The 16,894-nt window shown below is 41.2% G+C and overlaps 1 protein-coding gene across 3 annotated transcripts; it reads right to left on the bottom strand.

Moving 5' to 3' along the window:
* Positions 1 to 1,172: 1,172 nt before the first annotated feature.
* Positions 1,173 to 11,844, bottom strand: LOC121864033 (protein trapped in endoderm-1-like). Of its 3 annotated transcripts, none has more exons than XM_042362927.1 (4): positions 11,382 to 11,844; positions 6,167 to 6,898; positions 2,879 to 3,051; positions 1,173 to 2,453 (listed from the first exon to the last, which is right to left on the bottom strand). In XM_042362927.1, exons 2-4 carry the CDS (start codon positions 6,695 to 6,697, stop codon positions 1,793 to 1,795), a joined length of 1,365 nt encoding a protein of 454 aa, XP_042218861.1. In that variant the 5' UTR covers positions 6,698 to 6,898; positions 11,382 to 11,844; the 3' UTR covers positions 1,173 to 1,792. The 3 variants fall into 3 exon arrangements, with proteins under 3 accessions (XP_042218861.1, XP_042218860.1, XP_042218863.1); XM_042362926.1 differs by having other exon boundaries at positions 6,167 to 7,070; XM_042362929.1 differs by lacking the exons at positions 1,173 to 2,453; positions 2,879 to 3,051 and adding exons at positions 3,780 to 4,974; positions 5,583 to 5,755 and having other exon boundaries at positions 6,167 to 7,070.
* Positions 11,845 to 16,894: the final 5,050 nt, after the last annotated feature.

The following is a 16,894-nucleotide window of genomic DNA, read 5'->3' on the forward strand; positions in this document are numbered from 1 at the left end:
TAACCAATAGATGGCGACTGTCGTAACACTCTGTCTGTCTCTCTGTCTGTATTTCCCACTTCTTCTTCTCTCTTCATTTATTTGTCTTGTGTTCATCCTACTTAAAACTTTGGTTAACAAAGTTTTAGTCGTAACTTTTATTAATAACCCGAGTAATTTATATCCTGTTCAGTATCACACACACACACACACACACACACACACTCCCTGTTTGATGTTTATACCAAATGTTTTCCGGGTCTTTCATTGACTAATGCTAAATAAACAAACACACACACACAACAATTTCAGCTGGTTGTGTTCTCCCTACAGTAGCACTAGACTGTTGGTACACAAGGTCACTGCAAGGTCACTGTGTGGGTCGACCGACTTCACATCTCCAATTGTAATTGTACCACTGCTGGCGTCCACACCGAGCCTGCCCCGTGCCCGGCTGCCCCCGTCCACCCACAGCGCGCTCATGGACATGAGGACACCATCCCCGGCCCCCACCGGCATGCCGGCACCTGGGGCCCATCCACTCCAGTTCTCCACATCAATTGACCACCCTGCTGATATGCAAGTGGACTACGTATCTACGCCAAGAAGGACGTCCCCTACCAGCCTCTCGACGTCCCCCTTGAAGCCGACACTACCGACGTACACGCCATCACAATCACACTTTAAAGTATGTCCTTCAATATTGTCAATGCCTATGGCCTGGCACTTGACATTATTAGGGACCTGCCACGCTTTGACATAAACAGATGAAATGTACCGGGAATTTTCCCCCCATACACTCATCATTCTGTCACTTTATGTAAATTGCTGACAAAGCCCATGACCCTTCAGGCTTTTACGCCCTTAATGCAGGAGTCATAAAGGCAAGCATGAACTCCCCATGTTTCCCAGATGGGCGCTGTAAACGCTTCTGCTCTTCACCTTGCACAGGATGTAAGGGGGTGCCCAATAAATTAGCCCCCTCGGGGGCAATCTAAAAAAAATCTAAAAAAAAAATGTTAGTTATTATTATTATTATTATTATTATTATTATCATTATTATTATTATTATTATTATTATTATTATTATTGTTATTATTATTATTGTTGTTGTTGTTGTCACTGTTGTTACAAGAATTATTAGTATTGTAAATATAATTTTCATTATCACATTAAATGGATAATAAAAGACATTTATTGTTTAATTTGTATCACAATTACATTTTGTAATTAAAAGAATTTCACTTGGCCAACAGAAAACGATCATAATTATCAGGCATGTGTGTGTGTGTGTGTGGAGTTTACACTCATTGTGGATCATATAACAAACATTGTCGTCACCTGTGTAAACAAAGATGGTCATTAGATTAATTAATAATATTAGGTAAGTTGAAGGAAAATTAGGCAGTTAAATATTCACATTTCTGATTCTTTAATTAAGGTCAGGAGTTATGATCATTTAACCTGTACCATACACTCTACAGGTAATGTGTACTGATGAGCCTCAGGTGATGGTGTTGGTCTTCCTTACCTGTGAAGAATGTTGCGTCACTACCAGGTGTGTATATTACCTGTACAAGTTAGTATAAAAAATGATTACAACTTCAGTAAAATGACACAATATTATGAGGTTCTTATATGGAAATTATGGAAATACACTTAGCAATAATTGGCGTCTCTCCTTTCTCTCATCTTCTTGGTTTATTTATGTTTCTATTTCCTTTTCCGTGTTTTTCTTTCGTCTCTTTTCTCTGGCTTGCACTCCCCACTTTCCACATAAATGTTGTTATTTTATCTCACATGGTTCAGACACTCAAGAAACAGGTAACGTGTCGAGGCGGTGATCTGCAGTCCTTGACCCCCAGGATGATAAGGAACCCATACTTGACCTGAAGGAGGAGGAGGAGGAGAGGAAAGAGGAGTTGTATCTTTCTTGGTGAGGGACAGTACAGGTAGTAGTGGTGGTGGTGGTGGTGGTGACGGTGTTTGTTGGAGGACCGTCACCAGTACCACCACCAGTCACCAGCATCACCACCAACATCATCATGGGAGAGTGTGATGCCTTTGTCCCGTGGCCACTGCTAAGGATGGGGAGAGCTAAGACGGTCATGGTGTGAAAAGGAATGACTTTCAGCATCAATTGAGAGATTTCGGGTTTATAGACTTCCTTCCTTTTTCTCCTCTTACACCACAGCATCGAGATCTTGGTGCTCATGATGCTAAAAAACTGCTTACAAGCCTTCCTGAAACGTGGGTTGACGGCGGCGTAGACGAAAAAATTGACGCCGTACTGTACCCAATACAACATGTAGATGGCGATGTTGAGGGGGATGTTTATCTGCCCCGTCAGGAGGGTCTCGACGTTGTGGACGCAGATGGGGATCACGCAGAAGAGAAAGAGCAGCAACAGCGCCAGGAGGAGAGCTGTGGACCTCATCATTGCCCTGCAGCGCCGTGTTACCAGGTCCTTGTGCCTTTCAAAGTGATCGGCAATAAGGAAAACATTAAAATATTACAATCATTACTACTACTACTATTATTGTTACTATTGCTGTTACTACTATTACTTTAATAATAATAATAATAATAATAATAATAATAATAATAATAATAATAATAATAATAATAATAATAATAATAATAATAATAATAATAATAATAATAATGCTATATTACCGTATACTCTTGGAACAGTACATAAGTTCACAAACATTTGCTGTGGAGTCAAGACATAACACAGCTCTCCCTTATTCAGACTAGTGACTATTAGAACTAGTGACTATTAGGACCAGTGGCTATTAGGACTAGGGTATGAAGACTGGAACCTATTAAATCTTAGAGTAGGCCTATCCATTAATACTGAAAGCAAAATATTGTGTCGTGCAAGCCTCATACTCACATGCCAGCAGCTAGGAGTTTGGTTGTGTTGCGTCGGACTTGACAGATGATGCTACAACAGCCCGTGAGCATGAGGATACACGGCAGCAGTGACTGTAGGCAGTAGAAGTAGACGCGGGCGGAGGTGTTGCTCAGATCACACTTGAAGGAGGAGCGATCGTAGGCGAAATGACCCTGTGTATGTGTGTGTGTAGTGAGTAATACTTCCAGGTGTGTGTGTGTGTGTGTGTGTGTGTGTGTGTGTGTAGTGATTAATAATTCCAGGTGTGTGTGTGTGTGTGTGTGTGTGTGTGTAGTGAGTAATACTTCCAGGTGTGTGTGTGTGTGTGGCAACTAACCTAACCTAACCTAACCTAATCTTACCTAACCTAACCTACCTCTTAGTATATCGAAAAATAAATTCTTCAATAAGATTAGCGACCTAATTAATGAGCATTGCAGAAGGTAACAAACTATCCCTGCCTCTTAATTAATGGATTAGTAGCCGTATTAAAAGTAAAGGCTGGGTTAGATTAAGCTTGGAAAGGATCATACCGACTTATTGTTTGTGTAACTGACATTAATTACTTCTGGGACAAACACACACACACACACACACACACACACACACACACACACACACACACACACACCAGGTCACAGCCATCGTCCGCCAACAGACAGATCCGATTTCTATGGAATGGGATTAATGAGAACAGCAATTAAGCGTTAGGGTGAGAGAGAGGCCGTGACCTTGCTGCGTGGCGCTCACACACACACACACACACACATTGAGAGTATCTAGAATGTTTACAGTATAGTTAAGGGAGCCACCATAAGTATCACCCACTGTGGCAGAGTTCTTTAAGCCATGAGAGGACAGACTTGTTTATAAAGGTTAACACAATAAAACAGCTAGTAAGTGTTGTTCTCTTGTTTCTTTCCGACACACTGACAGCAACACGTGGCACACATCACCAGCAGGAAGGACAACACTTGTTGGTGCATCGGGGGAAAAAATATATGACATTTATAAAATGATGATTTATGATGTTTGGGTCCGTGGATATGTTCATTGTTCATTGTTTCTTATGACTGTTCATCGTTCATTGTTCTTTATGATTTTTCATTGTTCATTGTTCCTTTTAGTGTTCATTGTTCCTGTTGATGCCTGAGTCACTGTTTAGTATGAAAATGTGTTGTTCACAAGGTCAATATACCTTGGAACAAAATTCGAATCTCGATAAGACAAAATCCCAGAAGAACAATACTGGAATGTTTACAGGACGGTAAACTGAGGCTGACAGAGGTATATCTTTGGTAAACAACCTGTGTAAACTCACCTGTAATATAAATAGGTGTTGAGTTTAACCACTTAAGACAGGTGTCACACATACAGTACAGTACACCATTTAATGACACATCGATAAAGGTGATGTTTGGGTGGTTGGCTGATGTGTGTGACAAACATTAACGTAATATATTAAAGCATTAAGCTGCGGTGGTTACATCATGACCTCCTGTATCGTTGTTTCCATGGTGAGGGTCGACCGCCTGGAGGAGGGAGTTCCATCACTTGATATTGAGCTGTAGTGGAAGTGACGCCTGATGGTAGGTAATGAACTCTTGTCATCAAGGTGCTGTAGAGGATGTCCTTCCAAGTGACTGTCCTTAAGTGTGTGGAAGTTGATGAGATGGAAGCTAGATGGACACACCTCTGTCCCGTGTGGCGAAACAAGATCTGTCGAACAAACATCAGGAACTTGTGTAATGTTTGATGAGAGACGTGATCCTCTGAGGGTGGATGTTTCCCCACGTCGCGTTCTTGCCTTGAAGAAGTTCCTGGCGTTCTCTGCCACCGACCTGAAGAAATATTTATAAGCCTTCCTGTAGTTGGTGTTACTGGCAGCGTAAATCATGAAGTTGACGGCGTACTGGAGCCAGTAGAACATGAAGATGCCGATTCCTAGAGAGACTTGATTGCGGCCAGTTACCAGCATCATAATGTTGTACACACAGATAGGGATGATGCAGGCCAGGAAGAGGAGAAGCAGAGCCAGCAGCAGCGCCGTCGACTTCAGCATCTTGCGGAACCTCTGGTGTACAAGATCCCTCGGCCTGGGGGGTGAGAGAACCTCGTCTGAGTGTCTGTACATCCCACACCCTTCATCTTTATCTTAAATTTTAAGTTCTTGAAGTAACAGCCATATTTATGCTTCAACTCTCTCAGTTAAATGACCTTATGTTAAGTTTCGAATGTTTGAACTTATGATATCTTATTTACGCCAGGTTTTAGATCTTTGAACTAAAGGTGACTTGTATATGAAGGTGACACACATATCTCCATGTTGCATTATGTTGCAAAAATCACAATATTGTGGTTTTATTATAATGCAAAGTGTTGACTGTAATACAATTATGATCATAGGCAGAAGACCTTACACACACACACACACACACACACACACACTCAGGTGAATTTAAGCATCATCGTAGTGTTGAAAGAATTAATCTGTGACAACAATAAGAGCAAATATTAATAACCAGAGAAGGAAGAAGCCTCAGTGCTGACGTTCCAGCAGTTCCAGAGCTCCTGGACGTTTTCCAGGCCTGGAAAATGGCATGAGGAAAGAATTCTCAATGTTCACATTCCTGCAGTTTCAATTATCAAGTTTCCCTCCAAATGTGGAATATTAAATATAGACGAAAGGAGTCTCAATGCTCACATTCCAGCAGCTCGAAGCTTCCTTGTGTTCCTCCAGATTTGGAAGATGATGCTGAGGCAACCAGTCAGCATCAAGCCACACGGCAAGAGAGATTCCAAGCTGTAGAAGAAGATGCGAGCCTCCGGCTTCGTCATGTCGCACTTGTAGGTCTCCTCGTCGTAGTTGAAATGTCCCTGCAAGGTGCAACCATGCTAATCTTCCATAAATAGAGGGGCACGTCGTTCTTATAAACTCAACCATGCTCGTCATACATAAATAGAGGGTCACGTCCCTCTTATAAACTCAACCATGCTAGTCATACATACTGTAGACTTGTACTCTGTAGGAGTATTTCCATGCACTAAATCCAGCCATGGGAATCCGACATGCACAGGGACCTAACAATGGTACTTCTCACCTAAAAATGCACCGCTATAATTGACAGAATAGCTCTATAAGTAAATTCTTTAGTAAGCAGGGTTAAGTAAGTTAATAAGTGAGCAGGGATAAGAAAGTGTCTAAGTAAGCAGGGATAATTAAAATCCCAAGTAAGTAAGTAATCAATACACAGAAATAATCAAGATCATAATCAAGCCAGTACTGACCTCAGTGAGAGCACCCATCTGGAGGAGGACGCTGCCCACCCAAATGGCCACGATGAAGAAGATGGTTGGTCGTGGTCTGAAGAATCTTGCTCCCCTAAAGCGTCCCAAGTCCACACACCGCTGCACAGTCAGTAGTCCCAGCGTCGTCCACTCCGCCAGGGCGTTGACGTAGCGGAAGAGAGCGGCGCCAGTACAGAAGACCTTACTAGGATCTCCCTTCTTGGGGTCGATGGCATAGCCGTAGGTGACGATGGTGAGGGGAAGGTTGATGGTGCAGTAGAGGAAGTCGCAGAAACTGAGGTGCAGCAGCAGGAGTGTGTCGCCCTCTAGGGACACTACAGGTCGCTTGCCATGTTGGTAGCGGCCGCGTCTCCACATTCTGTCCAGATATAGTTGGTGAGCGATGGTGGACAGTGTGACAAGGTTGCCCACACCCCCTACACATGCCACCGTCAGCGCCCACGCCTGCGCCGCGATAATCCATCCCTCAGGTAATGGGGCGTCACCGGGAGATACAGTACTAGTGTTCATTGTCAGATTACCAACACACACACACACACACACACACCGAGGGGGAAGGTGAACACTTATCTAAAGCCAATCTGTCGTATATCACTGTCGCTCATATTGACCGGAGGTATTATGAGTTCACCGCTGAGGCGGACACAGGTTCGCGTCCAATTCTTAGCCACCAAGTGTAGGACCTCCCGTCGATCCAGCTGAGATGGGTACCTGAGTTTAGAGTTAGGGTGTAATAGGCGGTGGAGAACAGTGTCGTCCAGGCTATGTCTTCAGTATGCTGCGTCCGAAATTATTTATCATTTCACCACTTATCAGTTTACTAGCCGTTTGGGCAGTTGGTCTATCCCGTGTTAGTACAGGAGGAAACCAGAGTCCGGAAAACCTGTGATGTTTGGTAGTATTAAGCTTAGTAGTAACCTTAAATGTTGTTAATCCTACAGACAAATCACTATATAGTGTACTTACTATAAATGTTCTCTATAATATTCAAATTGTTCTTACAAAACCTTAAATATTTTCCATAAAGTTTCCTGATCTAAGTTTAGTTAATTATTTGGACATATTTGTAAGGCTTTTTCTTTTTCTCAGTATTGGGACACAAGAAGATGTAGGTGTGAATGGTTCGGCTGTCTACTGTAACACAACAATGAGGTCTGGAGAAAGTCCTCACCTGGGGTATTGATAGGTTATATGCATAATCAACAGAGAGTCCTTTGATTATTATTATTATCTTTGGTTTTTACCCCAAGATAAGAATTCCTGGTGGTTTAGCCTTTACATCTTGTCATAAGTTAAGTATATTTATCTGGGTACTCGGCAACTCCCCCTCCTGCTACTCTCCTTCTCTCCCAACTCTCCTCACACCTACCCCTCCCACTCTCCTTCTCTCCCAACTCTCCTCACACCTACCCCTCCCTCTCTCCTTCTCTCCTCACACCTACCCCTCCCTCTCTCCTTCTCTCCCTATCCCTTCCCACCCTCTCCTCTGCCGCCATCATCACCAGAACTAAAATAGCCAGACCCTCGTAACTAAGAACCTGTAATGATAACTCCTTTAGTTAGTAACTCCATGAACACAGAGCATGAACAAGTAAATACAGTTCTCTTGGTTATCATGGTAGGCAAAAGGTGTTATCATAGGCATCTCCGTTATCTTCAACTACGACCATCTTGCCGGGGGCTATGAGAGGGTATTGTTATTGCTGTGTGGGGTTGTTCTTTACTTTATTTTACTATTACAACAAAAACAACAGCAACTACTACTACTACTACTACTACTCCTACTACTACTACTACCTGTAGGTTGCTCATGTCATTGTTACTTAGTCAAGTCTGTATTGAGTACGGCAATGATTTAACCCGTTGAGTACGATGACTTAACCCCTTGAATACGACGATGACTTAACCCACTGAGTACAATGACTTAACCGCTTGAGTACGATGACTTAACCCCTTGAATTCGATGACTTAACCCACTGAATACAATGACTTAACCCTTTGAATACGATGACTTAACCCACTGAGTACAATGACTTAACCCCTTGAGTACGATGACTTAACCCCTGAGTACGTAAGGAAGAGTTTGTGATTTTGGTAGCTAGTTGAACATCAAAGTTTGCAGTGAATGTGTTTCTTATGTGTCTTGACCTGTCCTAACTGTCGAGACACCTAATCCAACAACAACAACCACAACCACAACCAAATAAATCAAAAATTATATTACTCAAACCATAAACCAGATTGTGAAAGGATCTTAAGATGAATTTTCTTGGTAACTAAAGAGAGCTACTCGGAACTGCTTGACTTAAAACGAACAGCTCATCATGCACGTATGAAACCAACTATTTCCTGACCTTCGACCACCCATAATCTCTTCCGAGCGATCTCTGAGTCCTCACATCTAACGTACTGTAACGTAATGTAACATAACGTAACCTAACCTAACTTAAACTAACGTAACATAAACCAGGGTGTCTAATCCTCAGATAATTTATTAGTTAAACAGATCCAGTTCGATACAGTCATTTCAAGTACAGCTACGAGGAAACTTTGAGCTCATCTACCTCCGTGTTCAAGACCAGAGCCAGCAACCGACACACACACACACACACACACACACACACACACACACACACACACACACCACACACACACACACACACACACACACACACCACACACACACACACACACACACACACACACACACACACACACCACACACACACACACACACACACACACACACACATAGACACAGAAAAATAAGAGAGATTCTTGTGAGTTTTATAGTGACTCAAAGGGGAAGAAACCCTATGACTGCTACAGTATATAACACCCAGGGGAGGAAACTGTAGTCTCTTACACTTTATGACGCGGGAACTTTCCTTCCTCTACACACACACACACACACGACTGCTCTATGTTTTTTCGTTATTGATGATACTACTACTACTACTACTACTACTACTACTACTACTACTACTACTACTACTACTACTACTACTACTACTAATAATAATAATAATAATAATAATAATAATAATAATAATAATAATAATAATAATAATAATGATAGTATCAACAACAAAAATAATAAAAATAATTATAATACTGACAATAACAACAATACGAACATTATACGCTATAACTATAAACAGAAATATAACAATTATATTACTCGACAACAACCAATAAGAACCCAATATTATGGCCCACCAATAAGAACCCAGTATTATAACCCACCAATAAGAACCCAATATTATAACCCACCAATAAGAACCCAGTGTTATAACCCACCAATAAGAACCCAGTATTATAACCCAAATAGAACAATATTGACCAATAAGAATATTATCAAATAAGACATGTTTAACCCACAATAAGAACCCAGTATTATAACCCACCAATAAGAACCGTATTATGACAATAAGAACCAGTATTATCATCCACCAATAGAACCGTGTTATAACCAATAGACCAGTATTTGACCAATGCAGTATTATGACCCACCAATAAGAACCCAGTATTATCATCCACCAATAAGAACCCAGTGTTATAACCCACCAATAAGAACCCAGTATTATGACCCACAAAGGTAAATATCATTCTTACTTCAGCTAAGAGTTATTAATTAAGATCACCTGCCGAGTGATTTATTGTCTCAAGTAGGAGCCACTGTACCTGCGTCTGTGTCGTTATTATACCTGTAGCTACACATACCTGTAGCTATACCTGTAGTTGTACCTGTAGCTATACCTGTAGTTGTACCTGTAGCATACCTGTAGCTATACCTGTAGTTGTACCTGTAGTTATACCTGTAGCTATACCTGTAGTTGTACCTGTAGCTATACCTGTAGTTGTACCTACCTTCTGTAGATACCTGTACCATACCTGTAGCACTGTATACCTGTAGCTATACCTGTAGTTGTACCTGTAGCTATACCTGTAGTTGTACCAGCTAACCTGTAGTTGTACCTGTAGCAACCATCTGTAGCTACTGTACCTGTAGCTATACCTGTAGTTGTACCTGTAGCTATACCTGTAGTTGTACCTGTAGCTTACCTGTAGCTATACCTGTCATACCTGTAGTTGTACCTGTAGTTGACCTGTAGCTATCCTGTTGTACCTGTAGCTACCTGTTATACCTGTAGTTGTACCTGTAGCTATACCTGTAGCTATACCTGTAGTTGTACCTGTAGCTATACCTGTAGTTGTACCTGTAGCTATACCTGTAGCTGTAGCTATACCTGTCCCTCCTGTTATACCTGTAGTTGTACCTGTAGCTATACCTGTAGTTGTACCTGTAGCTATACCTGTACCTATACCTGTAGCTACTGTATACCGTAGCTATCCTGTAGTCGTAGCTATACCTGTAGTTGTACCTGTAGCTATACCTGTAGCTTGTACTATACCTGTGGTATATCCTGTGCAGTTAGCTATACCTAGTTGTCCGTATATTTTCTGGTTGAGCTCCTGTGTTGTTCTGCTATATTTATAGTCGTATATATTTCTAAATAAATTTTCGAAATCCATTACAACTGAAATATCTACAGTCATTTCTTAATTTCGTTTCTTGTCTTAATATTATTTCCCGCCTTCGTGTGGAGATTCTGCCCGCCAGAAATGACTAACTCTTTATATTTCTCATGAGCGGATTTTTTTTCCTGATGTGGGTGGGATGTTCTTTTCCTAGGATGAAATAACTCGTTATTTTCCTTGACTTGAGAATGTGTTTTTTTCTACAATAAATTAACTGTTCTTTACCTTAATTTAAGATGTATTTTTGTTCTTTTTTTCCCTTAGGGCGACTTAACCGATGATTAGTTGCAGTTCATCCTGGGATTAAACGGCTCTTACAAACAACAATTACGTCTCCCAACTCCAGGCCATCACGCTACCTGTGTTGTCTTAACCAACACACCCTTCACCGGGAGAGAGAGAGAGAGAGAGAGAATTAACGAGATAACCTTTTCCTTCGAAGTTACTTTGTCTTGTGTCACCTGTATTAAAGTTGTAAATCAATATATTCATCCTTTATGAATTCTAATCTACATCCTTTTTTGTCTCATCATTTACAGAAGTTTGATTTACATGTGTATTGTAATTTACATAGTTTATATAAGTAAATTAGTGTGCTGTATATGTGCCTATGTTAATTAGTTTTATTATATATATATAGTATAATACTCACTTTGGGTATTTTAATCTTCTTTTGTTATTAAGTTCGTTGGTAATATAACTTGGGTAACTTCTTCATTTGGCATGGCTACGTGACGCAACACTCCCTCAGTTACCTATCCCAGCTCAGGAAGGGACAGACGGTGTTTAAAAGAGACAACATACACACACATCAAGGTGGTTCTCTGAAATAAATCTTTTCAGGAACTTCTTCAAACATTATGATCGTAATTATTTTTGCATGAAGGTAATTTTACAAAACACTTTTTTTTTTAAATTCGTGAGTAACATTTGTTTTTCTTTCTTTCTGATAATCGTTCTGGGGAAGGATATTGAAGGAGAGAAATATGGATTATGTTCAATTAGCACAGTTGATGGACGGATAAGTTGTTAATATAGGTTGGGTGGTGATACAAGGTATGACGCTGGTTGATCTTCACAAGCAACACGGCCACTACACACCACACCCAGAGCAGCCGGTCTACTGGCTCTCTGCCCTCCTGCACCAACACCACCACATCTCTCTCTCTCAGTTCTCTCACGCTTTCTAGTTTTCTCTCTCGATTTATCTCTCTAGTTGTCTCTCTTTCTCTTTTTTCTCTCTCTCTGTGACTGTTTCTTGTACTCGCTCTCTTTCACTGCCACTTTCTCTCTTTCTATTTTTGGCGTTTGACTTTCTTTTCTTTCTCTCTCTCCTCTCTTTAATGACCAAATCTGTCCATTTATTTATCTATCTCTCGATCTATTAATTATATTTTTCTGTTTTCCTTACTTAAGACCTGTCTATCTGTGTGTCTTCGTCTCTATCTCTCTCATTCTCTCTCCTATCTCTCTCATTCTCCTTCTGTCTTCTCTGTATCCATACCATTTTCCCCAACAACTCGCCATTCATTTCTCCCTCACCTTATTTCCACCATTTCTCCCTCACCATTTCCCTAGGTACACACACACACAGGTCCGGGCTACCCAAGACACCACAAGGGCGGCCTCCTCTACCTACTTACGTCTCTCACAATAAACAGATACACACTCAACAAAATCTCTCTCAGTCTCTACTTACTTACCATTCTTATCTCTGTCTATCTCTCATATTTTATCTATCTATCGATTCGTTCTTATGTCTTGAGTGTCTGTCTATCTGTCTGTCTGTCTATATGAAGATAAGGGAAAGTTTCCGTTTGCTGCATTAATTTCAGGGGTGGTGGTAGTTGTGGTAGAGGTGGTGGTAGTAGTGGTAGTGGTGGTGGTAGTGGTGGTGGTAGTAGTGGTAGAGGGTGGTAGTTTGTGGTGGTAGTGGTGGAGGTAGTGGAGGTGGTAGTAGTGGTAGAGGGTGGTGGTTTGTGGTGGTAGTGGTGGCGGTAGTTTGTGGGCGAATCAATGAATGACGTCGTTGTCTGCAGTAGGAAAGCGGGCTGCTTGTGTTTGCTTGACTCTGCGTACCCGATGAAGGATGTGTGTGTGTGTGTGTGTGTGATTACCATCGAAAAATTTCAGGTTGGAACATCCATCATCCATCAATATCATCCATCAGCATCACCCATAACATACACACACCATACAAGGGTATTGTGTCTTAGTTCTCAAGTACAGTATATCTGAACACGGAACACACCTCCTACTGCTCCTAACGCTACCTTGCACCAGGAACACTCACCAACTTTTACATCGGCTAGAAACTTTGGTAAGAAACTTTTGGGGTTCATCTTATCACACTGACTAAGAGAGAGAGAGAGGAGAGAGAGAGAGAGAGAGAGAGAGAGAGAGAGAGAGAGAGAAGTAGATCAAGGCCTGTTTGTTTATCCTTTCGGCTCCCCATCCGTTACCAACACCTCTTCCCTCCCTGACCACATATCCCTCCGCCTAGATGTATTTCTTTGTGTACTAACCTCTGTCCTGCATGGCAGTGAATAGTGACATCACCCACATGAATCTGATCTATGTATATATGTGTAGGTATGTGTATGTGTATGCATATGTATGTGTATGTGTGTGTATGTATATATGTATGTATCTATGTATATATGTATGTATGTATGTGAGTATATATGTATATGTGATATGTAACCGGTCGGAATTCTACCTATTGGGGTTTTGAGTTATAGTGGTTGGTAATGCAGTGGAAGCGCCCCTCAGAGGATACCGAACCAGCGCAAACACAATTCAATAAAATTATTCTCCGTGACCCTGGAATAGCTAGTACCTGCGATTGGGGTTAATGAGACGCACTGGTAAAAGATAACACTTCTATTTGCATCCTGCCCTGAATTAATCTGCCACCCAGATGCACGTGGGCTACTTATCTACGCCAAGAAGGACGTCCCTACAACCTCTCGACGTCCCCCTTGAAGCCGACACTACCGACATACACGCCATCACAATCACACTAAAATGTACGTCCTTCAATATTGTCAATGGCTACAGTATGTGCCTCCCTCCGCCTCTACTGCACCTGTCCTACCACAATATATCACCTCCACCCCCCCTCCTTGTGGGGGACCTCAATGCCCGACACCCCAGTCTCTGCTCCCAGGGGGCCCTACCCAAACTCCCGGGGTAACTCCTGACTTTCTTACCTACAAACCAATGATGACCCTGTTACCAACACCTCTCCCCTCCCTGACCAGATATCCCTCCTCCTAGAGACAGCCTCTCCCCTCCCTGACCAGATATCCCTCCTCCTAGAGACAGGCCTGGCACTTGACATTATTAGGGACCTGCCACGCTTTGCCATAAACAGATGAAATGTACCGGGAATTTTCCCCCCACACACTCATCATTCTGTCACTTTATGTAACTTACTGACAAAACCCATGACCCTTCAGGCTTTTACGCCCTTAATGCATGAGTCATAAAGGCAAGCATGAACTATGCATGCTTCCCAGATGGGCGCTGTAAACGCTTCTGCGCTACACCTTGCACAGGATGACAAGGGAGCAAATATAAACTAAGTAAATATATAGGTATCTATCTATTTATCTATCAACTCGCAGCGACTGTCATGTCACATCATTACTCCGTGTATGAACAATGTTGAAGGATGTGAGACCATTCTCCGTTCCCTGTCGTTGTCTTTCCCCGTCGTTCTCCCCCTGGCAGTATATTCCTTTTGAGAATGATACTAATGTTGCACCATACTCCCTCGTTCTATTATCTGAAGCTTAATATTAAGCTTACTTCTTTGGTGTTGGAGCCCTGTCAACCTCCTCTACCAACGGTGTTCCTGGAGCGACTGACTGATTGACGATTCATCATGGCACTGACAGTACAGACCTTGAGTAAGAAACCCCATCCCCTCTTCCAGTTCTTCGCAGCTCAATGGCTAATATATAATGTTCGATTAATATTCACATATCGCAAGTAGATCCATATATAACTGTTAAGGATACTCAGTTCTGGTTTACTTTAATGCTCAATATAATATATGTAAAGACATAACTGCTTGAAAACATTAACTTCAAGATATGAGCGGAGAAAACGTTTGAATTAAAGAATATCTACAGTCGAAGTCACAAACAAATTCACGCTTTCGGAGAACACATTTACCACTATTTATCTTTTCACTAATTATTATATATATTAAGACAAATGACACCAAACATATAGAACAACAGATAGGAGAGAATGACGTAAAATTCCGAATTCTTTACCCAAATTCAATTGTTTTCCTTATTAGCAGACGAAATTTCTTAAACTGGCATAACTGTACTGGACTGGAGACGGGCACACACACACACACCCACCGCGCAGGACGTTCGCCTGGCCCTGGATGAACGTAGTCACAGGTGATCCAAGTTGATGTCTCAGTAGAGGTCGCGCGCTCAACTCGCTCCCACCTGGCGGCACATGGCAAACACCCTACACCCCAAAACAAACATTTCTCGTGATTCATCAACAAACTGAATAGTGAGTGTTGTGAGTGACTATAAGAGCTGTTTCAAACACTGGATACATTTATTCTAAGACATTCGTGGTATTAGAACATTTCGAGTTACTGATAAAATGGTCTTTGTTTTAGTGAACAAATTGGAATAAGACTGTTAGAAAAAGTTTATTGTTATTTGTTGTGGTAATAAAACGTCGACAAGAGATCTCGATGAAAATGTTTCGTAATAAGATTATTGGTTATGACTGTTTAGTGAATTATAGTGTTAGAACGTTTTTTTATGAAGTGATGTGACCGTTTGTGTGTTAGAACGTTTTTAGAAGTGTTGTTTTGTGTTAGAACGTTTTTTTATGAAGTATTGTGACCGTTTGTGTGTTAGAACGTTTTTTTAGAAGTATTGTGACCGTTTGTGCGTTAGTCGTGTCTGGTGTCCCTCTTATGTGGGAAAATAAACCTTGAATATTGAAATGTTTCTTAAGTACATGATGAGTTAAAGTGTTCATTAATCAGTTCATTGACATAGTGCCAATCCAGAGTACTCATTAGCATATTATTAAAAATTGAGAATAATTCTATAACCTAACCTAACCTAGCTTAATGTAACCTAACCTAACCTAGCTTAATGTAACCTAACCTAACCTAACCTAGCTTAATGTAACCTAACCTAACCTAAACAATACAGCTCTGAGCCTCGACCCCTCCTGATACTAACCCCGGCGGTTATGATGCAACACAGAGCATTAGCAAGCAGTGACGTAATGGCTATCTTCATATAGTTACTGAAAATTATATAACGAATGACGTAATAGTAATATAAGTCCTATAATGGTATTTCGTTATTATTGTAAAAATATCGGTTGAATAAATTAGTAAAAAAAAAAAGATAATTAAAGGTAACTTCGTGTTTGTTAGTGTTTTATGAAGGTTAACTTAGAACTACAAAGATTTTGAACGAGCGTTGGGATTAGCTGATGATTAGACATACCAGCTTAATTCACCTTAAAATTAATCATCCTAAAGTTAATCTAATCTAACCAAACCTAACCTAACCTAACCTCTTAAAATATTGACATCATTCCCAGTAATTCGTCGCTTTTATTTATGTAGTGATTTTTAAATAACTTGAAGAAAAACAAAGATATGCCTAAAGAAATCAAGAAAAACGAAGAAAATAAAAACAAAAATATCCAAGAAAACAAAGAAAAACAAGATATATGAAATTTTCCCATTAAGACAACCAAGAAAATTCCTACCACCAACAAAAAAAAAGTGAACGTATCTGACCGCACAAAGTTTACCTGCCCGCAAGTTTCCCAGCAACCAGGTGAGGTGTGTTGTTGTGTTACCCAGCAAGACCGCACCTGTATGATGCAGCATGATTATGAGTGATATTAGGATACGCCTAGGATAAGTTATGACAGTCCTAGGATATGATACCTTTAGTACACACTATTCGACGCCCCTGGCACACTATTCGACGCCCCTAGCACACTGTTCGACGCCCCTAGCACACTGCTCGACGCACTTAGCACACTAGGCCTAGCACACTATTCGACGCCCCTAGCACACTATTCGACGCCCCTAGCACACTATTCGACGCCCCTAGCACACTATTCGACGCTCCAGGTACATTTCTCACAGCA

The sequence above is a fragment of the Homarus americanus genome, unplaced genomic scaffold, assembly GCF_018991925.1.
Source record: "Homarus americanus isolate GMGI-L3 unplaced genomic scaffold, GMGI_Hamer_2.0 scaffold14720, whole genome shotgun sequence".
In the NCBI taxonomy this organism is placed as follows: Eukaryota; Metazoa; Arthropoda; class Malacostraca; order Decapoda; family Nephropidae; genus Homarus; species Homarus americanus.

Excerpts from the sequence above, each read along its gene's own strand:
- LOC121864033 (XM_042362927.1), bottom strand. The coding sequence starts at position 6,697 with ATGAACACTAGTACTGTATCTCCCGGTGACGCCCCATTACCTGAGGGA. Across the intron at positions 3,052-6,166 it reads AGATGGGTGCTCTCACTGAG|GGTCATTTCGCCTACGATCG; the intron begins GTCAGTACTGGC and ends ACACATACACAG. Across the intron at positions 2,454-2,878 it reads AAACTCCTAGCTGCTGGCAT|GCACAAGGACCTGGTAACAC; the intron begins GTGAGTATGAGG and ends TCACTTTGAAAG.